This window comes from Ciconia boyciana, chromosome 17 (genome assembly GCF_034638445.1).
Source record: "Ciconia boyciana chromosome 17, ASM3463844v1, whole genome shotgun sequence".
NCBI classification, from domain to species: Eukaryota; Metazoa; Chordata; class Aves; order Ciconiiformes; family Ciconiidae; genus Ciconia; species Ciconia boyciana.
In genome coordinates this window covers 7,395,589-7,418,871 of record NC_132950.1, presented here as the reverse complement: position 1 = coordinate 7,418,871, position 23,283 = coordinate 7,395,589, and the positions used below count along the sequence as shown (strand labels likewise).

Below are 23,283 nucleotides of genomic sequence, written 5' to 3'. Positions count from 1 at the left end.
CCCGGCCACCCCCCCATTGGGCTGGGCCCCGCCCAGGGGGACATTCCCGGGGGGCACAGGGTATGGGGACACCCCAGCAGCGCTGCCCCCCCCCAGCCTGGCCAGGGCCACAGGGGGCAGCTAATTAGGGGCTAATTGTGTTAAGCTGGGGCAGCAGTAATGCAATTGCGGGATTAGCCTGCAGAGCCAGCGCTCCCCGCCATTGCTGCCCTGGTGATTTGGGGGGGGGGGGGGAGGGAGACACACAGCTGGGGCCTGATCCAGCCGGGCCCCCCCCAAACTGCCCCGGTGCCCCTCCTGCCCCCAGCCGCTGCCCACCCACCCTTCTCTGCTGGGAATCCCTGCCTCCCCCCGGGGCTGTCACTGCCCCAGTGCCAGCAAGGGGCTGGCAGGGCAGGGGGGCTGCAGGACAACAGCACCCCGGGGCTGGCGACCCCCCTCGCCCCCCCCCGGCCATCCCCGCTGCCGGCGATTACCGAATTAACCGTCTCCATCTGAGCCCGTCTGCTGCCGGGATGTGGGTCAGGGATTACCCCCCTCTGTGCCCCCCAGCCCAGCCCTGGCTCTCCCTGTCCCCAGCACCCAAGACCGCACCGCGAGCACCCCCATGCTGGGGACAGGGGTCCCCCCCATCCCGTCCCCGGCCAGGCGGAGGAAGGAGGTTCAGGCGGCCGTAATAAATACAAGAAAACTTTATTGAAAAAAAGAGGCAGGGAGGGGGCAGCGGGCCCCGGCCCGGGGTAATAAATAACAACCGTGCTCCTGGAGGGCACCAGCTTACAAAATATGGCTCTGGGCAACAGGGTCCCGCAGGGTCCCCAGCGAGGCTGGCGGGGGCTGCCGGGCGCCCCGGTGAGGGGCTTGGGGGGCCCAGCCCCCCGGAACCCCCGGGGCACCTGAGAAGGGGCTGCCCTGGGGGGCAGCTGGGGCTGCAGCAGGGTCCCAGCCCCGGGAGGGACGTGGGGGAGCAGCCCCATCCCCTGCCTACCTGAAAGCCACCGGCTGTGGCCACGGCGACGTCCCCAAGCCGGGGGCACCAGCTGCGGGCAGGGGCTCAGCACCACCTGGGACACCCCTGGGGGGGCTCCCGGCTCACATTCTGTCCCCCCCGGGGGCACCGGGGCTCAGGCCAGGATCTTCTGGGGGATCTCCACCGAGGCTTTAATGAAGATGGCGTTGTCCCGCACGTAGTTCCGCTTCTTGATGTCCTCGTGGGAGATGAACTTGGGGTAGCCAAAGCCCAGGGTGCTCTCGTCCAGGGAGCTGCGTGAAGCCCCCGGCTTCTGGAAGTTTTTCCAGTTGGGATCAGGGTGGAAGGTCTCGGTGATGTGCTGGGGCTTGGAGAGCGAGGGGTCGCTCTGGTCCAGCAAGGAGAAGGTGACACGGTAGGAGAAGGGCCACTCCAGCAGGTTGTCGTACTCGCCCGGCAGCACACGGATGTAGACGGAGAGGTGGCTGCTCTCCCCACTCCCGTTGCCGTTGAGGAAAGCCGAGACCTGGAGCTTGTAGCCGTACTTGTGGGTGTAGAACGGGGGGCTGAAGAACTCGTAGTTGCTGCGGGCTTTGGCGTCCTGCAGCTTGCGAGCATAGTCGGCAATCTTCCAGATGAGGATCCCGTCGCTGCCCACCGACAGCTCCTCCACGTCCCGCCGCAGCTCCAGGATCTCCTGCCGCTGCCGGCTCACCAGGGCGCACACCATGCCCAGGTGCACCTTGGTGCTCTCCTCCAGGTGCCGGCCCATGGCCAGCTTGGGGCACTGCAGGGACAGTGGGACTGTCAACAGGGGGGTGCCAGGGGCACGGGACAGCGGGGGGACATGGGGTGGGACAGAACAGGAGAAGGATGGCGCGGGCATGTCACGGAGATGTCATGGGAGCATGGGGGTACTGGAGCAGGATGGCACAGGGATGCAGTGGGGACACAGGGGTGGCACAGGGACACCTGGCTGGGATGGCATGGGGACACTTGAGTGGCACAGTGACACAGGGGTGAGGCAGGACAAGGATGGGGACACCATGGAGCCACATGGATGGGACAGAGCAGAACAGGGACACCACAGGGGATGGGACAGCTGTCAGGGCAGGAGAGGTGTGGGGATGCTGTGGGGCACAGGCACACCACGGCGGGAATGGCACCAGGATGCCAGGGCGGGATGGTCACGGGGACGCTGGCACGGGGCCGGGGACACACTCACCCGGTGCTTGCAGCCAGCTTCCTTGAAGGGGCACAGCAGCATGGCAGTGTTACAGCTCTCCTTGAGGTGGGTGGGCATGTCCTCCCGGGCGATGCTGGGCGTCCCGCACTGGTTGGGGCAGGGCATGGGGTACCGGGGACACTGGTACTGGTGGTTCTGGGGACAGAGGGTGGCTGTCAGCCGGGGCCAGGAGCCGGCAGGGTGAGGGTCCCCGTGGGCCCCGTCTCACCTGGATGGTGTCAAAGACAAACTCCTTGGAGCAGTAGGTGCAGGGCTGGGTGCGCTTGGGGCACTCGGCCAGGGTGTGCTGGGACAGCAGGCGCCGCATCATGCGGGCCCCGCACTTGTTCTCGCAGTACACGCTCTCCTGGGGACACGTGCCCTGGTGGCCCTGGGACCGCGGCAGCATCGTCACCCTCTGGCTGCCCACACCGGCCAGCCCTGCCAGGGATGGGACCATGCGGTCCCCCCCCCATGGCCAGGCTGTGTCCCCCATCCAGGCTCTGTCCCCATGGGCGGGTTGTGCCCCCATGGTGCCCTGTAGCCCATCTAGGTCCCCACACTGTACCCCATATTGCACCCCCCAACCTAGCTACCCCCCCCATGGTGCCCCCAGCCAGGCCATGGCCCCCATGACACCCCTGCCAGCTGTGTCCCCCATAGTGTCCCCACCACGGCCATGCCCCCCAGCGTGGTGGCCCCCCCCCAGCGCCACCTCGAAGGCCTCGCCGGTGAAGTCGCTGGCACAGAACTCGCACTTGACCCGGCGCTTGGGGCAGCCGTGCTGGACGTGCTCGGGCAGGTCGCGGCGGCTCAGCTTGGCGCTGCACCGGTTGGGGCAGGGGATGACGTTGAAGCCGCAGGTGCCGAGATGGACCTGGGGGGCACAGAGACGGTGAGGGGGGGGCCGTGGGGTGCAGCCTTGGGCCCCCCCCGTCCTGCTGGACCCTACCTGGAGGTGCTTGATGAGCCCGCTCCAGCGGCAGCCCTCCTCGCTGTGGATGCAGCGGATGGCCAGGCTCAGCACCTGCGCCTCCAGCTCCGGGTCAGGGTAGATCTGGGGAGGCAGCGCTGGGGCATCAGCATCCCGCGCCGGGCTGCGGGGGCACACGGACCCCCCACCCTAGCCTGGCTGGGAGCCGCAGGCACGCTGCCCGGGGCCGGATCCCCCCCCTCCGCCGGCACACGAACAAGCGCCCTTTGTCGGGAGTGGGTTTCCGTTCCCCGGCCCCGCGGCACAAAGGGCTCTTGCTTCCGCACGGGCGGCTGTGCCAGGCTGGCGCGGCTGTGCCAGGCGGGTGTGCGGAGCCCGGGGCCGGCCCCTTGGCGGGGGGCACAGGTGACGGGGACGTCCCCTCGGAGCAGGGTACCCCGGCCACGTGCCAGGCTCACCTTGGCATAGTCCAGGGGCAGCTGGTCCTCCGGGCACTTGAAGACGCCTTCGCTGCAAGACACAGAGAGGGGTCAGGATCACTTGGGGCTGGGGGACGGCGTGTCAGCGGTGACACAGCCTCGATGTCCCATGGACTCCCTGCCATCCCACCCCAGGACATCGGCGCTGCCCCTCCACCGCTGAGTGCTCACCGCACGCCAAATCCAGCCGCGGCCCTCGGGGAGCCGCAGCCCTCGGGGAGCTGCAGCTCTAATCCCGCTCCATCTGTCTGAGCTGGGAAATGCCCCCGCCAGACACCCCCCCGGGCAGCCCCCCCCTCCCCGAGCCGGGCACGGTGGCCGCGGTCCCCGGGGGCCTGGGCCAGCCACTGCGAGCGTGGCACCATCTGGAGCCTCAGCAGTCCCCTCGCCCACCCCGGCCCCCCGGGATTAAGGCAGGGTGCCGGTGGCTGGCCAGGAGTGGTGCCGGCGGGGGCCACAGGCAGCCCCAGGTGCTGGGACCCGGGGTGGGGGGGCAACAGCTGGGCGCCAGATGTGCAGCCTGGATGCGTGGCCCCGGGGCTCCCGATCCGCAGGAAACGGCCCCACCAGCCACCGCGGTGAGCCAGGACAGGGGGACAGGCAGCCACCCTGGAGGGGTCCCCATCCCGCTGGGCCCCCAGGACGGGGTGCTCCTCCTGAGAGCTGTCCCCAAGGTGGGAATGGCCCTGCTCAGCCCCGACCTGTGGAGGGGCAGCGTGGGGTGGAGGGACGGGGATGGAGCCGAACAGGCAGCTTGGCCCGTGACACGGCTGGCCAGGAGCCACCATCACCCCTGGCCCCCACAACACTGTGCCTGGGGACAGACAAGGGTGGCACCCCACACGCCATCCTCGATGGACATTGGGGCAGGAGGCCATGGGCGCTGCCCACAGGGACATACAGCAGGGACACGCAGGGACCCCGCGGCTCTGGTCACCCCGAGGTGGCTCTGGACGAGGCCGCGAGGTTGCCCTGCCCACGCGTAGCCCCTGCACGTCTAATCACTGCACGCCCTTGGCAGGCGCCGGCGCGGCCTCGACCGGGGCTGCCAAGTGGATGCAAGACGGTGCAACGGAGCCAGCAGCGCCGCCTGGCACGTGTTGGCCTGGGATGCCCGGGCACGGCGCGGTGACATCCCCTGCAGCCACCACCCCCCTGCTGGGGGGCCAAGCGACCCCCAGGAAAGCCAGCCCAGTGCTGTGGGGTGTGGCCCTCGTGGGGCACGGCCGCATCCAGCCCTGCCACGTGCCCGGTCTGTTTGCAGCGGGTGTTTCTGTGGGAGTCACCAGGCACCTGCCGAGATAAGCTGCTCCCGGCCGGGGCTGGGCACCCAGCCCTTTCCGGGGAGCCCACGGCCGGCATTGGCCCACAGCTGGCATCGCCCCACGGTTGGCATCGCCCCACGGCTGGCATCGCCCTGCCACCTTTCCAGGAGCAGCCGGCCCTGCCTGCACCCCGTGCACGGTGTCGGGGTGCCGGGGCTGGCGGGGAAGCGGGACGGCGACCCAAAGCCAGCGCCTAATCCCCGACAAAGCCTCCCCATTCCTCACGCTCGGCCGGGCAGGGAATGTGCTGAGGCAGCGCCGGGGGCACCGTCCTTGCCTCTGACCTTCGCGGCGTGCCGGGGCGCAGCGAGGTGATGGGGCGGGGGACCCCCCGGCACCCCCCGGCACCCACCCCGGCACCGCGGCGGGGCTGGACGGCTCAGCCCGTGGGATCCCCAAACCCGATCCGGTGCAAACGGAGGGGCTCAGCGGGGGGGGGGACGGGGGACCCCAGTGTCCGGCCGCCCCGGTAGAGCCGAGGTGCCCGTGGGGTGGACGCGGGAGGGGAGCGGAGGCGGACCCTGGCACGGGCCCCGGGGAACGCCCGGTTTCGCAGAAACCGGCCCGCGGCGGCCGTGCCCGCGGGGCCCCCGGCCCGGGCGAAGGTCGCCTCGGCCGGGAGAGGCGCAGCCGGAGGCGGCAGCGGAAACCGGGGCCCGGGGTGACGCTTCGCACCGCCGCACACCCGGCCCGGGGGACGCGGCCGCCCCCTCGCCGTGCCACCGTGGGATCCCCGGCCCCGCACCGGGCACGGTGGCCAGCAACCGGGCAGCACGTGCCCCGCGGGCAGCCCCGTCGGCTGCCGGTACCTGGGCCGGGGCTGCCAAACCGCGGGGGAGGTGGGGTGGGGAAGAGGCCCCGGGCTCCTCGCTCCCAGCGAGCACCCACGCCGGGTCGCGCTCACCCGTGGGCGCGGGGGTGGCCGGACCCCCGCCCCCCCCCCGGGTCGCCTCCTCCGGCGGGGCCGCGGCAGGAAGGGGTTAAGCACAAATCTTCGCAAGCGCTCGAAACTCGCCGCTCCGGGCTTCACCCGGCGGCCTTCCTCTTCCTCCTCCTCCTCCTCCTCCTCACCGAGAGGGGCCACGGGCCGCTGCACCCCGCGGGGCGGCTGTCACGGGCTGGGCGCGGCCCGCACCCCCTCCCCGGGCCACCCCGCACCCCGGGCCACCCCGCACCCCTCCCCGGGGCACCCCGGCCTGCAGAGCGGCCCCGCACCTGGCCGGGACGCCCGGGGCCGGCGGGGGGGGGGGGGGGACGACGACGGGAGAAGCTCCCGCTGCCCCCCGGGGTGCGGAGCCCCGGATGGGAGGGCGACCGGGGCGCTCCATGGGGGAAGGGGTGCGCGGCGTGACGTCATGGCGGGGCGGCCGTGACGTCAGGGCGGGGCTCACCTGAGGAACTCCTGCAGGCAGGTGTCGCAGAAGCGGTGGCCGCAGGTGGAGACGCGGACGGGCTCCCGCATGGGCTTCCCGCAGAGCGGGCACAGCACCCGCCGCCGCGGCCGCTCCAGCAGCTTGTAGTCGTAGCCCGGCATCCCGCCGCCCCGCGCCCCGCTCGCCTCCTCCGCGCCCCGCTCGGCTCCGCGCTCCGCGCCCGGCTCCGCCCGGGGGCCGGCGGAACCGGCCTGACACCGCCCCGCGCCCGGGGCCGGGGCCCGGGCTCCGCCTCCCCGCCCCGCCGGGGCCGCAGCGGGGGCGGGGGCGGCCCCGACGCCCCGGGGAGCAGCGCCCCGGGGAGCAGCGCCTCGGGCGCGGCCCCTGCGGGCTGGCGGGACCCGCCGCATCGGGCATGGCCAGCGCCGGGGGCCGGGGGAGCGTCCCGCCGGGCACGGCCAGCCCGGGGGCTTGTGCACAACCCGCAGAGCCGCCCCTCGCCCGCCCGGCCGCAGCCTCCCCTGGCCCCGGGGCTGGGCTCTGGCTCCCGGGTGGGGACACGCACCCTTGCTGTCCTCGCTGGCCCTGTGTCCCCCCCCCCCCCGTCCCTGGCAGCGCTGGCTCAGCCCGGGGTGCCCCGGGGGTACCACACTCCTGCCCGCAGCCCGGAGCGGTGGCTGTGGCCCTGAGCGAGGCCTGGGGGCTCGGCTCCCATTCCCGCTCCTGCCGCAGAGAGCGACCGGTGTCCCTGCCACCGCCCGCGGCAGGGTCTGAGCCGGGCAAAGGCGGAGCAGGACGCGGAGGGGCTGCCCTGAGCCCCCTCCGTGCTGCCCGCACAGGGGGGACCACGCGCTCCCGTGGCTTCGTCTTGCTCGGAGCTCACGCCCCAGGCTGCAGCCAACAGCAGCCCTCCGGCCCGTGGTTTCTAACCTCCTAGCAAGGGCTGGGAGGAGGGAGAATAAAAGAAAAACCTGTCTGGCTCCAGCCCCCACTTCACTCTTTCAGAAACCGGAGCAGCATATGGGAGTATTTGCCCCTTTCCCTAGAGATGGAGACGAGCAGATGACAGGCTGCAAGCATGTGTTAGTCCCACCAACGCACGCTCCAGCCAGCTTCCCATTAAGGGCGGCAGTTGCTCCAGACCCAAATGTTAGCAGTTTTCAATTAGCAAATGGCAGAGGAGAGGGATTCCTGGGGGACACGCTAAGCAAGTCAAGCTCTATCACTTGTCACTCAAGGAGCTCACGTTACCCTTTCTCCCCGAGCGGCTCTGCTTAAAATAAAATCCTCCAGCAGCCCGGGGGGAGGAAGGCAGCCAGCCCGCCTGCTCTCGCTGCCGGAGCTGCCAAGAAGGGGATGGGTGGCTGATTTCTGGGGTTACCCCGAGGGATAACGGGTTATCCCGCCACGGCCCGCGCTGCCACAGGGCTTTAGCTCCCGACACCCAAATAGCAGGGAAGCTTGTACCGGTGTACGTCGAACGTGAACAGCCACCGTGAGGTCTTTTCCAAGGGACGTGACTAGCTGGCAGCCTGCTCGGATGGCGGAGAGCAGCGAGCTAAACTTTAACCAGCTCCCAGAGAGCCCGGAAATCCAACGCATAAAAACAAATGACAGCGGGCAACCGTACAGAGAGCAGCGGGGTGCACCGGGCACCTCCGAGCTGCCACGGGGGTGACAGCCTGGGGTTGTGATGCTCTCAGGCCGGTTTGCTCAGAGCTGTGATCCCCCCAGGGCAGGATCTACAACCAGCCCCGCGGTCCGTCTGGTTCTGCCACTAAGTCACAGCACGCCCTGGAGCCAGGCTCGCCTCCAAACAAGAGAAAGGCACTACCCCAGACGCCCGCCCCGACACGCTGCGACCTGGCCCTGTCCAAAAACCATCCCGGAACACCGCTACGGCACCGGGTTCGAGCCAAAGGGATGGGCCCTCGGCCCCGTGTGTCAGCATCCCGCAAGGCGATGGGACTCCCCGGGCCTCCCCCGCAGAAGGCATAGGACACACCACTCCGCAAGCTTAGAAAGCCTGTGCCTCCGATGACAGGCATGAAACAGAGCCGAGTTTTATCGCTATTTACTGCTTCTCTTTGATGTTTTAAAAATTTTTCTTTCCTAACCTCACTAAAGAGCATCTCCGCTAATTAGCCAGGAGCTGACAAAGCCATCAGAAGGTGCTGGCTGTGCTGGCAGGACGGCTGGGAGGTGTCAGACCCTGCAAACAAAGATCCCCTCCTTTTCCCCTCTCCCTAACCAACGTCCTCCCCGCACTCAACATCACAGCCAGGCGTTTGTCTCACACAAAGGTGACGCTCAACCTCCGGGCAGGGCAATTCCCTTTGTGCAGGCGATATGTTCCCTGTCCCCCATGACAGATCAGTCCTGGAACCCATCTGGGCTCGGGGAGGCCTCCTGCCTTCTTCCCCCAGCCTCTCCCTGCCCTGCACCCCTGCTCCGTCCCTCTGCCTTGTATTTAACTTAAACTGGAGGGACAGAAAACTGACGCTCCGGCTTCTAAAGAAGTTAAGGTGGAGCGTTTCGCCCTGGGGAAAGGAGCGGGGAGACTCCACTCCCTGCTTCTGGGGACTCGTGCCCAGGGAAGGCGGGGGGGTAAGGGCAGCGAGGTGGCTGGACAGACAGACAGCAGCCACACCTTCTGCCAAGCCTTGTGGGAACGGGGATACGACCATGACAGAGGTGCCGGAATCAAATCAAATCAGCTCCGGGATCAGCAGGCAGTTTGGGCTGTTTCCTGCTGACAGCGATGGCCCCAGGTCAGTGGGATCTTATCGAGCACGGGAACGGGGACGGGCTTTCCCTGGGTGACAATGAACAGAGGGGATCCGCACCGGCCAGGATGCGCAAGATGGGACCAGGCAGCCCCATCCCCGCATCACCTCCCCTACCCGCTCCCTTCTGGCCCTGCCTTCCTTAGCAGGAAGAGCCACGGGGACGCGGCCGATGCACCACCAGCAACGCGGGAACAAAACAAGGATAAAGGGAGAAGCCCTGAGACCTGCAGTTTTCACCGGGAGCTTCTGCAGGGAAACAAAGCAGCAGACGTGAGGAATGCAACTGGCCTATTTGCCCAGGCTGCTCTCTGCCTCCGGCAGTGCGGACATGCCTCGGCTTGTCGTTTCAAGAGCTATTGTTGCTTGGGGCTGGGGGCCTCTTTGTTTCCTTTACCCTTTCGCCAGGCTTGGTCACAGCCCGGTATTAAATTATTCAAATCATCTCGCTGGGCTTCACAGCTGAACTCCTGCACCGAGCGCGCAGGCTGCGAAATCCCGAGGGCTCCAGCACCTCACCGCGAGCCCCCGGCCCAGCACAAAGCACGCTGCTTCACACCGGTTCCCCCTGCCCCGAGCAAAGGGTCCCAATATTCGAGCCAGCGACACCTCCAGCAAAGGCGTCGTTAAGTCATAAAACAACCCACCTAACGCCAGCACATCAGTGGGAAGAGGGGGGGCTGCCAGGGGGCTCACCCCTGGATTTGGCAGCCCAGCTGGAGCAGGGAGAGCCCCGCTCTCCAGGCTGCACGTCCCCTGGAGAAGTGGCATTTTGGTGCCACCATTGACACGGCAAAGGGTGGCAGAGATCTCTGTCCTGCCTGCCTGCTGCCCCAGCCAGCCCTCAGCCCTGGCGAGGCTGTAGCAGGAACGCCAGTCCCTTCTTATGGGATGTGTTTGTACGTGGTGTGTGGTGAGGGGAGCCCCGAGAGCTGAGCACAACACAGCCAAGTGAAATCTGTTGCTGTAGGAGCTGGCACTGCCGAGGGCTCAGCACAGGGAGGACAGCAGCCCAGAGGGGCTTCGAGTCAATTTAACCCAGCCCTGCAATTACCCTGGTGCCCAGGTTGGTCTGGGAGCGGAGAACACCCTCCCCTCCGCCAACACCGGCCTGCCGGAGCCGTCCCTGGAACCTGCAGCACAAGGCGAGTGCCAAAGGACTGGCAGAGCCTTTGAACACAAGTCAGCTTCCTGGGATAGCAGGGTGTAACCGCCTGAAAAGGCAGCTCCACAAGAAACAAAAACGGCAGGGAAAAACCCATGCACCCACCCTGCCAGGAGCTAAACAGGGAGGCTGCGTCTGCAGTCAGGGCTGCACACGCCTTTCCCGGCTGGACGGGACCTGCTCCCTTCCCCAGCCGGAGCCTGGGAGGCGAGGGAGGGAAGAGCAGGAGACCTGCAGAAATTCATTAGCTTTCACATGACAGAAGGATCAGTCGGCTTCTACCAGAGCCCGGCGAGGTTTCCCTCATTGAAAACAGGAAAGAATCACAAAAATAATTAGAGAGATTTCATCTCAGCCAGCTTATGAAAGCACTGACTTTATACACAACAGATTGGCAACAGCACAAAGATGGATGTGAAAGGCAAGAGCATTTGCAATGTCAGACAGATCAGAGACAGAAGCTCATCAAAAAATGGCCCAGGGCAGATGTAAGTTAAAAAAAGAAAAGAGGAGAAAAAAAAAGGAAAGGAAAGGAAATGACCTTTCTGGAGATAAAAAACGTAACTCCTGCCTGTGACATGGTGATATGCCCCCTCCCGCCTGCAGAAAGGATCCTTGGTGAAAACTCATCATGTCCCTGGAGAGATCTGGGTTAAAAAATTACTGACAATCGCTTGCTGTGTCTTGCTGCCTTCCGCCAGCTCAGCTGGGAGCCAGTGAGCTGGTCAGCAGCAGGATTTAGGGGCCTGAGGACAAATGTCAGCTGGAGGATCCTCCAGTGAGCTCCTGGGGCCAGGGGAGGCTGTAATTGGAAAGCTGCAGGCAGCATTTCGGGAGAGCGAGCCGGGCTGCGCCACACAGAGAGGCTGCTCGTGCCGGGTTTGGCCAGCCGTGCAGGCCAGGACCCTTGAAAGCGTGATGAGCAGCTCAACAAATGGGTGAAATGTTTTAAGGGGGGGATGGGAAAGGACAGACTTCTCTAATTAGAAAAGAGGTTTGCACTTAGTCACCCAGTGTAGCGCCTGGGGCCCTAACTCCAGACACTGCTGTGCAAAGGCTGACAGCTCTCTCAGACACCAAGCTGTCAGCCTGGGCTTTGTAACCAGAGACAGTTTCCACGGGGGAAAACAACCTCTGTGCTCCTCACCCTTCTACACAGGCAGTTCCAGCGGGGAGGGGCAGAGGCCCAGCACGACCCCCTGAAGGCAGCACCGGAGCTCAGGGGACGTCTGCCTCACCGCACGTCCAGGGCAGCAGCTCTCGGGCACTGGAGGTTCACAGCAACCCTCGTTGATTAGATAAGTGAGACCAGCTCCGGTTCCGTAGGAACCATCGTTAGCAGCTCCCTCTTTCCAGATCGCTGCCTTCGCAGCGCAGCTGGGGAGCTCCCGAGTCCGGGGACGCAGGTCCCAGCCAGGCTGTAGCAGGCAGCAGTGAGGGCAGGCATGCCTCCACATCTATACGACGAGGCTGGATATGGCCCCTCTCAACTCAAACTCACTGGGAAGTCGACTCTTCCACGGCAGCTGAAACACAAAGGGCAAGGACTAAGAATAAGCCATAAGCTGCCGTCTCAATGAAGCTACAGGGAGCAGTGCCCTGCCCCACGCAGGCCAGACACCCAACAGATGGGCACCGCAATCCCTGTCCTGCTACCCTAGGAAGCCACCATGAGGCTTCAGTAGTGGCACAAGCAGGAGGCAATGCCCAGCACACAGAGCCCAAGCAGGAGGAAATGCAATCTCTTGAGGCTTGCACCCTCCTCTCCAGCACGCCTGCCTTCTCCCAGTTATTCCTGTGTTTGCAGTGGGATTGAGGGAAGTGCGCAGCAACGGCCTCACGATAAAGCAGGCAGAAGCCCAAGCCAGTTAAAAACGGTGTTGGCCACATGGGAGGAAACCGCAGAGCGGTGCAGAACTGCCACCCCAAAGGTGGAGCACCGCTCACCTGTGCCAGCACCCTCTCCAGGCCAGATCACAGCCAGAGGTGACAGCGGCAATGACATCAAACATGTCACCAGCACTTGTGTTCTCTCTGGAGAGGTTTCCAGGCAGACTGAGCTGTGTGAAAGTCCAGAGTCAGAACTTAGCTTTTTACAGAGCTCTTGATGCTTTTTGCACCCTGGTTACTGAGGGATGCTGGAGCAGGCGAGGTTGCTGCAGCAGGCGAGGCTGCTGCCCTGACACTGCTGCTGCCAAGTTTGTACTTCCAGTACCGGGAAGGAGGGTCAAGGTTTTGGACTGGGCAGCGCAGAGGGACAGCAGCGGGGCTACGGTGGGGGCTACGTGCTCAGTCCCTGCTCTTACGGTGCTGCAGGTGGGAGCCCACAAACCAGCTGGCCACGGAGCACAGGGTGACTCCAGCAGCGGAAGGGGAGAGCAGCTTGCAGCCTTCCTGCAGAAACAAAACCCTTTTACTCCCATGACAAATGCCCTACTTGTTCCCAAGCCTGGGGACTCAGCCATTCCCCATCCCCTTCACGTGGCAGCACACATCACGTGAGAGCTCGGCACTCGCAGGGGAGGAACGGGAGCCACGGCCGATTCCGCTGTGCCGGGGCAGTCAGCTGGGCCTCCTCCCCTCCGGGGTGTAATTAGCCTCCTTGAAGTGGGCTGGGACTGGAATCCCTCAGCCCAGCACTGAGGCCATAATCAGCCCGGCAGAGGAGGAAGAAAGGCCCCTCCAGCAGTCTGGGCCAGGCTCCCATCGTACATCCAGGCAACGGAAGGGCAGGCCACGCCATGGGCACGTTTTAACCATGCAATGATGCTGCCTTTGGCCCAAGCAGAGAAGAACCACAAAACCATCACTATCTTTTCCAAACCACAATGGAAAGCCAGCAGCCAAAATGACGCCTCAAATCTCAGCTTCTATTTCAGCAGCATCAATTAGAGAGCTGCTCTTTTTGGATACTCGGTGGACCGCCAGCACACCAGCTCCCCACCGGCCGCAGCCTGGCCAGCCCACTTGTCTGGGAGTGCACGAGACCGCCTCTGCCCTTTCTCTGCTCCCCCAGCCCAGTGGAAGCAGCAGTGTCACAGTGCTGCATAGCACAAGGAGAGTTTTTATGGGCTTCAGGTTATTTCTGTTCATCTACAGCTCTAGAGGGACTAGAACAACACAGAGCTTATGTGCCAGGGTTACTCGGTACAGCTCCGGTCACAAGGCATTGTGTCTGGCTGGGCCCTCGTGGCAGGAATCACCGTAATGAATCCTCTACTCACGCTTTACTGCCAGAAGTGTGTTCCCGTGGCAGCAGGCTACGGAGGTCACCAGGTATGGATGCGTCTCTTCCAGCTGCACTGGCCTCGGTGTTCCCGTTTCCTCATCCTTCCTGCCCAGGCGTCCCCTGGCTCCTTTCCCCCACGTGCACACCTCGCCGTCTGCAGAGGGATATATACACCTTGCTGCACACAGAGCTCACCAGCAAACAGGCCTCCCATCTCCCTGGTACCGCCCTGGGCTATCTCCAAGGCCTGCATTGGCCACACCATGGACTGCAGGCAGAGGAAAGCCAGGGCCTGCTGCAGCCCAGGAGACAGGGGCTTCAGCCTCACCTGCTCCAATGGCCACAGTGAAGGCATCCCCACAAGCCACCACGGTGACCTTCATCGCCTGGAGCCCCACAACCAGGTGGGGTACACGGCTGTTGCGGCAGGAGTTGGTGCCCAGCTGCCCGTGCTGGTTGCTCCCAAAGGTGTAACACTGGCCGGAAGCTGACAACAGAGACGGGAGAAACAACTGGCTGTCACCCAAGGATGCACTGAAGCCCCTCAACCCCATTTCTCTCTACCATGCTGAACATCCTGCTCCACAGAGCTCCAACATCGAGAGCACGGTGCTTCTTGAGCCTCTCTGAGGCCTCTGCCCAGGGGAAACGGAGGCAGGAGGAAGAGAGTGAAAATGCAGGTCCCCCCTCAGGGATTTGGGCACACGCCCTCACCTGTGACTGCAGCCGAGTGTGCTGTACCGATGTCAGCACACACAATCGGCTCTTGGTTCAAGGGGGATGACTGGGCACACATGAACATGGTAGCCTCTTCCACCTGGTATTCTGGGGAAGGCTCCTCTGCTGAGCTGATCCGATCTAGGCCCAGCTTGTTACACCTGCACAGGGAAAAGCACAGTTCAGAGCCGGCTGAATGCAGCCTGGCGCAGACACCCTGGAGACAAATCCTGCCCTAGCATAACTGCACCACCAGCAGTGATATGCTGGGGAGTAGGATCACACAGAGAGGTCTTCTAGAGACCCCCGCTCCCTCTAGCTGGGCTGGACACAGATGGACAGGCCCAGGAGGCTGTCGGCAAGCTCTGGAGCACCGACTCTCACCCCCTTACCTGTTGCTCCCACAAGCAAGAATCTGGTTCTTCACTGTGAGGATCATGGAGGAATCGATGCCGCAGATGACCCTCTGAGCCTCATGCTCCGGCGGGACTGCGACCTGCTGGGGGGAGTTGTGGCACTCCAGGGTACCCAGCCCAAGCCGACCTGGCAGGAGGAACAGAGCAGGGCACAGCTGATGGCAACACACAAACTGAGCACACCCCCATGAGCAACAGCATCGACACAGCTGCTGCAAGAGCCCAGCCTGGGACCTATCGCCAGGAAAGGCAGTGAAACCTAAAGCACGGGGGCCCTGGTATGTGGTGAAGCAGCTGCAACTCTTCCACACCCACCTATCCTGGCACATCTGGAGAGGACTGCGGGCAAGCAGGGCCAGCGAGGGGAGTGGGAACAGGCAATGGAAAGCACAAGCCCTGTTTTGCAAAGCAGACATCTCTTACCATTATCCCCCCTGCCCCAGGCAAACACTTCCCGTTCGTTGGAAACCGCCAGGACATGAGACGCACCACAGGCCACCTGCACCATCTCGTAGCCCAGCAGGGCCTCCACGATCTTGGGCTGGCAGGGGAAGAGCAGCAGCCGTCAGCCGAGACCTCCCAGCCTGCCCGGCTGCTCCCATCCCTCCCACCCGCCCCCCCCCAGCCTCAACACAGTGCTGGCAGCATCCCAGTTTTCATCCAACACAAACACCAGAGAAATTTTTTTGTTCCAAACAGTCTTCAAAGGGTTTGGAGACTACGTGCACACAGCACAGAAGATAATGCAAACATCTCTGGGGCAGAAGAAAGCAGCCAGCACAACGGTTTGGAGAGGGAATAGGTTCAGCCGAAGGGTTGGATTCACCCCCCTGCCCATGTGGGGAGTGCCAGGGGCTGTTAACGCACGCTCTGAGCAGGTAGGGGCTTGGTACAGGATGCGTTGGCTGAAAGGCTCTTGCAGAGGAGCTGCGAGCTATCGGCTACACATTCGTTAGGGTGTGGAGAGACCAGGATCTCCACATTTCACCCAGCCCCTGCTGTGACCTGCTGTTAGATCTGACACCTCGCCACAGCGAGTCTCATTCTCATTATCTTCTTCAAATGAAAAGCACCATTTGTTGGGATCTGGCTGCTGCTCCCAACTGGTCTCCTCTCCCCACCAATAAGCACCGAACAGCTCAGCTCTGGACGGAGCAGGAACGAATGAACCAGCTGACCACAGCGACAAATGGCACCGGCCTCTGGGCTCGGCTGGAAGCCATCGGCTGCTGCCACGTCCGAGGGCAGGCAAGGAAGAAGCTGGAAGGGAGCGACGGGCCCTCAGCCGTAGTGCTCCAAGCCAATCGGAAACACACAGCTCTTCTTTAAATACTCTCTCTTTTGAAAAATAACTTTTCTCAGTGAACCCTGGCAGCTGCAGGCCAAGAGTGAAGCAGGCAGGTGTGTGATTGGAGGCAGCCTCCAAGCTGGGAGCCTGCCAACAGCAACCACAAGGCAGCTCTTGACTTCCCCCACGCTCAAAGGGATCATTGTGTAGGGGGGGAGAGAGAAAGAGAGAGGCAGGTTGGGTCTTTTAAAACCCGCAGTGATAGGGGAAGGAGGGGGAGGGGGTCGGATGCCAGAGCATGCCTGGGATGCACATCCCTGGAGCTGGGATGAGCCCTCTCACGTGCCGCAGAAAGCATGATCCATCTTCTACCTTGGGGGAGCAGCGCACCCAGCATCCTCACAACAAACCTGGCTTACGTCCGTGAAGTTTCCGTGCCCCAAACAGCCATTGCTGCCGCTGCCGAAAGTCATGATTATCCCCCTGTCTGGAAAAGCAGAAAGAAGTCGTGTTACTGGCACACGTGAGGCCCTGCAAGGCACACACAGCCCGTGGGGCTGGCCGTGGCTTGCAGGAGAGCGGCTTTGCTCGGACCCACTCTGACTCATAACTTGCTGCGGGGCCCAGAAGCCTTCAGCGAGCTTCCAGAGAGCAGCCTTGATGTGCTGCGACAACTCGCCAAACAAACAGCAGATGATAGGAGAGCACTGAGATAACGTTATTGCAGCTGTGTACGCAGGAGCTGCTAACTCCACGGTCTGTCAAGGTGTTAAATACACAGAGCCAGTCACTGAGCAGCTGCTCGGCAGAGGGGTGGCAGGAAACGCCATGGAGAGGTAGGACAAACACATGCCTACGAAGTTTGCCGGTTGCATATCTGTCATTTGCTGCCCTGATCCCCAGCAGAAGTGCAAACAGGGCTCCCAGAGGACCACTGGGAGGGCTTTGCTCCACAAACACAGCCTCGGGCCGGTGTGCGTGCTCCCCTCCCAGCCAGAACACCTCCTGGCCCACTCTAAGGGGGCTTCAGACCCTGCCTTCCTGCAGCTGAGGACAACCGGCCCTGCAGGAGCTCACGCTGACTTCTCACTGCAACGCCAGTCACCGCTGGTCACTGCTTGTGTCTGCGTCACACTCACAGAGTATGTGACAGAGAAAAGCTGAACTTCCCAGACACTCCTCACACTGCAGTCCCCACTGTACAGGCCAGTTCTGGCTTCAGGTGACACCAGTGCAGCCAGGACAACGAATTTGTGGCCCTCCCCACACCAGACAGACCTTTGGGACCAAGTTGACCAGTGTGGCATCATAGGAGGACCGTGCCTGCCATTTCTGCCCCCCACCTGATGCTACATGAGAGGCCAGAGAGGCCTTCGTGTCACCCCAGCCCAGTGCATCTCTCAGGTTCCTCTCTTGAGCAGGCTCTCCAGGCAGTCACGCTGCATTTCCAAGCCAGCTGCCACGCAGAGGGGTCTGGGACTCAGCCAGGCGAAGGCAGGAGGCAGCAGCTCACCTGTGAGGCAGGCTGTGAAGAGATCACCGCAGGACACGTGTCTGATGGTCACGCCAGACTGGCCCTCCAGAAAGCGGGACACAAACTGAGGCTGGAGCTGCTCGGTGGCTCCTGGGAGAGAAGGGCCTCCCGCAGCACCCATCGGGGGAGCCTGGCGGAGAGAAGCCATGTCGGCTGCTGCACGTCCGTGCAGCAAGAGCTGGGTTGCAGGACTCAGATGAGCCCCTTCCCACAGGCTTAGCAGTGTCACCCGCACCCTGGACAGGACAGTGGTCCTGGGGAATGCAGTGCCAGGGCTTATGCAGTGAGCAGAAACGTCTCCTCCTCAGAAATCGCACATCTGAGGCTTCCACAGCCACTGCCTACTCCAGGTTCCCCATCACTCACCTCCCACATGATAAGCCGCCCTGATTTGGTGACCCCAGCCTTCTGTGTCCTGCCAGCAGACACCTGCACCACTTCAGTGTTAAGCATGGGCAGTCGGAGGGGAGTGGTGATCCCACTCCCCCAGGTGTAGATGGATGACAGCGGAGGAGGGATTCCTGTCCTGGCTGAAGCACCTCGAACACCTATGGGTCAAAAAGAAATCATCAACGCAGAGCCTGACTCTCCTCCCACAGGAAAAGGAATGACACCAGCCAGTCTGGGTGCCAGCAGAGCTGCCTGCCAGCCAGAAGGGCCAGACCAGCACCAGTCCAAGGCTGGCAAGGGGCTGCTGGGGAGCTACCAGCCAGGGCTGAGAGAAGCACGTGGGACCAACTCCTTGTATTTTATCCCAGAATTGAGGGAAGTGGCACCATGACAGCTCTAGCTAATTGTTACCAGTGCCAGCTGCATTGCCCTGTGCTGGGACATCCCCCCTCAGCACTGCCAGCTGGTTCCCAGCCTTTGCAGTAGGAGCAGCAGAAACTTGATTCAAGGGTTCAAAACCTGGAAGAGGCAGCCGGAGAAAGAGTGCTGCTTGGTCCTCGGAGCTGAGGTGCCCGTGGGCTCCTCCAGGGCTCAGGGAAGGTGACGTCTCTTAACTTCCTCTTTCCAGAAGCACGAGTGCCTCTCCGACCCCCTGACATCCAAAGGAAAGGGTCCTTCTGAATGGAGCTGTGTTGAACACACCATGCCAGGACTCACCCCTCGGCCTGGCACTGCTCACTCGTCCCCCCGTCCGGCTGTGGGTCACTGTCGGCACTGGAGCCAAGGGTTTTTCAGGCCTGCCAAACCAAAATCCAGTCCTTAATGTCAGCTCGACCCCAGAGGTCCTGCAGAGCCCTGGATCACAGAAGGTCTGGGCAGAGCTACAGCATAAACCACAGCTGAATAGCTCACAGAATTGCCTCGGTAGGTGCTTTAAACCACCTGAGAGAGGGGAGTTGGCATCAGTTTGCTTCCCCCTGAGCTCACAACTCTCTATTCACTGTCACTGCAATGACAAGCCCACAGCTGCCATGGCACCTGCCGTGGCCCCGAGTCACTGGGCCAGGCTCAGCCCCACAGCAGCTGCACGCTGGGTAACGCAGGAGAGCCGCATGGGGACAATGCTCTCTTCAGAGCTCGTAACGGAGAAGTGAGCCAGTCAGACACGTTGTGGGCTGTGGCAGCCCCTCCCAAGGGACACTAAGGTGGCAGTATCACTTGCCTTCTCATTTTGACGCTGCCCACATCAGTGTAGAGGTTCAGAAGGGGCCTAATGCAGATGGCCTGGGCCATGATCTCATTCAGCTGGGGCCGCTTGGAAGGATCCAGGTTCAGCATGCTAAGGATGAGCTGGCGCAGGTCGGGGCTGTATCTATCCGATATTGGGGCAAACGTCCCACTCATGATCTTCAACACTAAGGCAGGAAGGTTCTGGAGAGAAAACAAGGGAGAGACACACAGTGGCTGGGCAGTCAGAGGTGAGGCCAAGGAGCAAGAAGTTCTCAGCACTGCCCTCTGCCTTCACACCTCCAGGCTCACCAAGAAGAGTGATCCAAGCATACATTTTCACCTCTGTAAGAGGCCACGGCTCCCTGCACTACACGTAAACCACATCCCTCTTACCGCAGCTTCGAAAGCCCTCTTGAGGCTGGCGAGTTCATACAGCACGCAGCCCAAAGCCCAGATATCGCTCTTCTGGTTGTAAGGCTTCCCTTCACAGAGCTCTGGGGAGATGTAGCACGGAGTTCCCACAACCTAGAAGAGACAAAGAAATTTACCATGATGCTGTGAAACTGGGGCAGTGAGGTGGAAAGAGAAAGGCTCAGTTTAGAGCCCAGTGCGCAGGCTGGCTAGAGCAGCATCAACCAAAGCTTAGTGGAGCTGGGCTTTTGTTCCCTGGTGACAACATCTGCCTGACAAGCTCAGTAAAAAACACGAGGATTTGCCTTTCTGGTGACCTCCCTTGCACATACAGAGATTACCTCTAATTTTGCTCCTATCCACTTGAGAGAATCAGAGCCCAGAGCAATGAGCGTGATACAGACGTCTAGTCAGATTAGACCAGGTGGGGAATGATACTCAAGTCTCAAGCAGAGAGAGGAGATTAAGACAAGGCAGGACGGCAGGGCACAGGCAGGAATTCAGTTGCCAAGCATGCGTCAGAGGAGCCTGCAAACACCACGCCTCCCACTGTGACAGTGGGAGGAACCCTGTCTACCCTCACCAGTGGGCCCAGACACCCCATCCTCTCCCAGGCTTGGGCAGGCAGGTCTTTCTCACCTTTCTGCAGCCCACAGAGCTGCAGCAAACTCAGGCATGAAGACATCAGCCTGTATAAACTCCAAGGAGAAGACATCAGCCTGTATAAACTCCAAGGAGCAAAGCAGCATTGCGGCACATGGATGTGGCCTACTGCAAGTATGCTACATCCAACCTCGCTGCCTACAGCAGCTTCCAAGAGACTCCCGTAAGCCAATCCAGAGTTTCCAGCCTGCTGCCATGGTAGTAAGTAGTTTCCCTGCAAAGCCAGGCCACTCACCGTGTAGGCTTTACTCTTGCTGCTCAAGATTTTGGAGATACCAAAGTCTCCGATCTTGACAATCATGCGATGCTTGTCCAAGAGGATGTTCTGAGTCTTCAGGTCGCGGTGCAGGATCTGCTTGGTGTGCACATGGTGGAGAGCCAGGAGGATCTGCACGAAGAAGTGCAGGATGGTATCCTCATCCAGCAAGGAGTTACAGCGCTTATGAATAAACTCCGCTAGCGTGCCCCCTGCAAAGAACAACAAAGGGCTATCGGCAAGGGTGGCTGCACAGGGCAGCGCAAACCCGGCCTAAAAGCCGGGGGGATTTAGCCACAGCGTCTTAACAAGCCAAGCGCATGGGAAAAAGCACATCCTGGTGGGACACGCAGCACGTCCTCCAATGCTCCTGAGACTGTGCGGAGAACAATGGCAGCACAGTTGGTGGGACAAAGAAACAGCGAGAGAGAAGTTACTGTTGACATATTGTCAAAGGCAGCAGGAAAAGAAATGCTAAAATTACAGCTCTCGGAGGAGGACGTAAACCTCGATGGCAGAACAAGATCAGTCTGTTCTGCAAAAGAGAATTCTTGCAGTCCGAGAGGCCACGTGGCACGGAGAGGCCCCTATCGAGAAGGGGAGGTCCAGATTCAGGGCTCACGTACAACTTCTAACAAACCCTCATGCAAGTGTTGATTCCATCTTAAACTCCACAGCAAATCTCGTTAGAAATCACACCTTCCCACACAGAGCTGTGGGACCAACAGCGTGGCCGAGAGCTGACGCAGGGAAATGCATGTGAAACCTAAGCCAAGGGCAGATGGCAGCACACTTATCAGCGAGAGAGGTGTGAGAAATCTCTTTGTTTTGGATAAGATTAGCAGGCGTAAGGCATATAATCACAGAATCACAGAACAGCTGAGGTTGGAAGGGACCTCGGGAGGTCATCTGGTCCAATACCCTGCTGAAGCAGGGCCACTGACAGCTGGTTGCCCAGGACCATGACCTGTCTTTTGAATATCTCCAAGGATGGCGACTCCACAACCTCTCTGGGCAACCTGTGCGCGGTCACTCGGCTCACAGTCAACTTGGTGGCCACCAGGACCCACAGATCGTTTTCTACAAAAATGTCTGTTCAAGAGAGATGTGTTTGGACTCTTTGGGGGTCCGAAGCACAGGATCTTTACAAGGAGCGCAACACGGGGCCACAGCAGCCCGACCCAAGGAGGTGGCATCCCCTGGACCTGCCGAGGATGCAGGGGGAGAACCAGGCGCAGGGGGAGATCAGGGCCCACCTGGGGCGTACTCCATGGCGATCATGAGCGCCTTGTCCTCCAGGAAGTTCTCGTAGTACTCGATGACGTTGGGGTGGCTGAGCAGCTTGAGGACCTGGCACTCGTTCTGCGCCGCCAGCCGCTCGTCCTTGCTCATCTGCTCCACCGGGATCTGCTTCAGGATCACCAGCTTCTGGTCGGCCTTGCGCAGGCAGAGGTGCACGATGCTGCAGGGACGGGGACTGGGCCTCAGCGTGGGGCAGGGGGGGGACAGGGCCTGGCCACCACCCTGGGGTGACACATGGCCCTTGCCCTCCCCGTTGCCATGGTAACAGGGCCTGCGATCCCGCCCCCCCCCGGGGTGTCACACATCCAGTGCCGTGTCACCCCATCGCTATGGCAACAGCCAGGGCCTGGACACCCCCACCCCACCCCCCCGGGTGCCACACGCCGGCTGACCCCCGCGTTGCCATGGCGACATGGCCTGTGCGCCTTGTTGCCATGGTAACGCGGCCTGCGGGCCTCCCACCCTACCCCGTGGTGCCATACACCCGGCGCTCCCCCCACACGCGTTGCCACGGTAAAAAGGCCTGGAGACCCCCTTCCCCCGCTCCCGCTGCCCCTCGGGGCCGCCCTCACCCGAAGGCCCCTCTCCCCACCACCCGGATCCGCTCGTATTTCTCCATCACTGCCCCGGCCGGGCCCGGGCTCCTCCCGTCTCCATGGAGACACTTCCGGGAGGCGCTACGGCGGCCGCGGGCGGACGAAATACCGCAGGCCGCGCCCGTTCCCCTTCCCCCACGCGTGTAGGGCCTGCGGAGGGGAGACACACGGGGAGTGGGGGGGGGGCTCCCTGCTTCGGCCGGGAGAGAGGGCCCCCCGGGGGGTGGGCACTGGCTGGGCCCCCTGCTTGGGTGGGCACCCCAGTGCCATGGGGAGCCAGGTCCCCTTGGGCAGCACCCTGGGAGAGGGGTTTGGGGTGCCCTGGGCCTGCCGCCCCCAGGCTGGGGGGTGCCAGCAGGGTCCCCCGCACCCCCAGAGAGCGGCGGTGCCCGCAGCAGCGTCCTGCCCCATAGTCCTGAGGCCGGGGGAGCACCCATCCTGAGGGGCCGTGCTGCTGTGGGGCCAGGCACAAAGGGGCCCGGGTCCCCTCCGGCCTCCCCAAACCTGCTTTACAGAATCACAGAATCACAGAATCGTATAGGTTGGAAAAGACCTTTAAGATCATCGAGTCCAACTGTAAACCCAACACTACCAAGCCCACCACTACACCCTGTCCCTAAGCACCTCATCCAAACGGCTTTTAAATACCTCCAGGGATGGGGACTCAACCCCTTCCCTGGGCAGCCTGTCCCAGTGCTTGATAACCCTTTCAGTGAAGTGAAATTTCCTGATATCCAGTCTAAACCTCCCCTGGCGCAACTTGAGGCCATTTCCTCTCGTCCTATCCCTTGTTACCTGGGAGAAGAGACCGACCCCACCTCTCTACAGCCTCCTCTCAGGCAGTTGTAGAGAGCGATGAGGTCTCCCCTCAGCCTCCTTTTCTGCAGGCTGAACAACCCCAGGTCCCTCAGCCGCTCCCCATCAGCCTTGTGCTCCAGACCCTTCCCCAGCTCCGTTGCCCTTCTCTGGACACGCTCCAGCCCCTCAGTGTCTC

At 62.4% G+C, this 23,283-nt stretch overlaps 1 protein-coding gene across 5 annotated transcripts; it reads right to left on the bottom strand.

The window, feature by feature from the left end:
- Positions 1 to 692: 692 nt before the first annotated feature.
- Positions 693 to 22,529, bottom strand: LOC140660926 (TNF receptor-associated factor 4-like). 5 transcript variants are annotated; one of them, XM_072882331.1, is made up of 20 exons: positions 22,266 to 22,529; positions 21,648 to 21,853; positions 20,371 to 20,603; positions 19,455 to 19,586; positions 19,054 to 19,262; positions 18,549 to 18,628; positions 17,808 to 17,989; positions 17,421 to 17,571; positions 16,318 to 16,394; positions 15,043 to 15,160; positions 14,596 to 14,746; positions 14,201 to 14,364; positions 13,815 to 13,973; positions 13,482 to 13,640; positions 3,588 to 3,639; positions 3,148 to 3,292; positions 2,911 to 3,072; positions 2,425 to 2,586; positions 2,196 to 2,351; positions 693 to 1,757 (listed from the first exon to the last, which is right to left on the bottom strand). In XM_072882331.1, exons 1-20 carry the CDS (start codon positions 22,310 to 22,312, stop codon positions 1,125 to 1,127), a joined length of 3,378 nt encoding a protein of 1,125 aa, XP_072738432.1. In that variant the 5' UTR covers positions 22,313 to 22,529; the 3' UTR covers positions 693 to 1,124. The 5 variants fall into 5 exon arrangements, 3 of the variants coding, with proteins under 3 accessions (XP_072738432.1, XP_072738434.1, XP_072738433.1); XR_012045544.1 differs by lacking the exons at positions 693 to 1,757; positions 2,196 to 2,351; positions 2,425 to 2,586 and having other exon boundaries at positions 2,936 to 3,072; positions 3,148 to 3,252; positions 22,266 to 22,375; XR_012045545.1 differs by lacking the exons at positions 693 to 1,757; positions 2,196 to 2,351; positions 2,425 to 2,586; positions 2,911 to 3,072 and adding an exon at positions 11,405 to 11,783 and having other exon boundaries at positions 3,187 to 3,252; positions 22,266 to 22,375.
- Between the last annotated feature and the right edge of the window lie 754 nt (positions 22,530 to 23,283).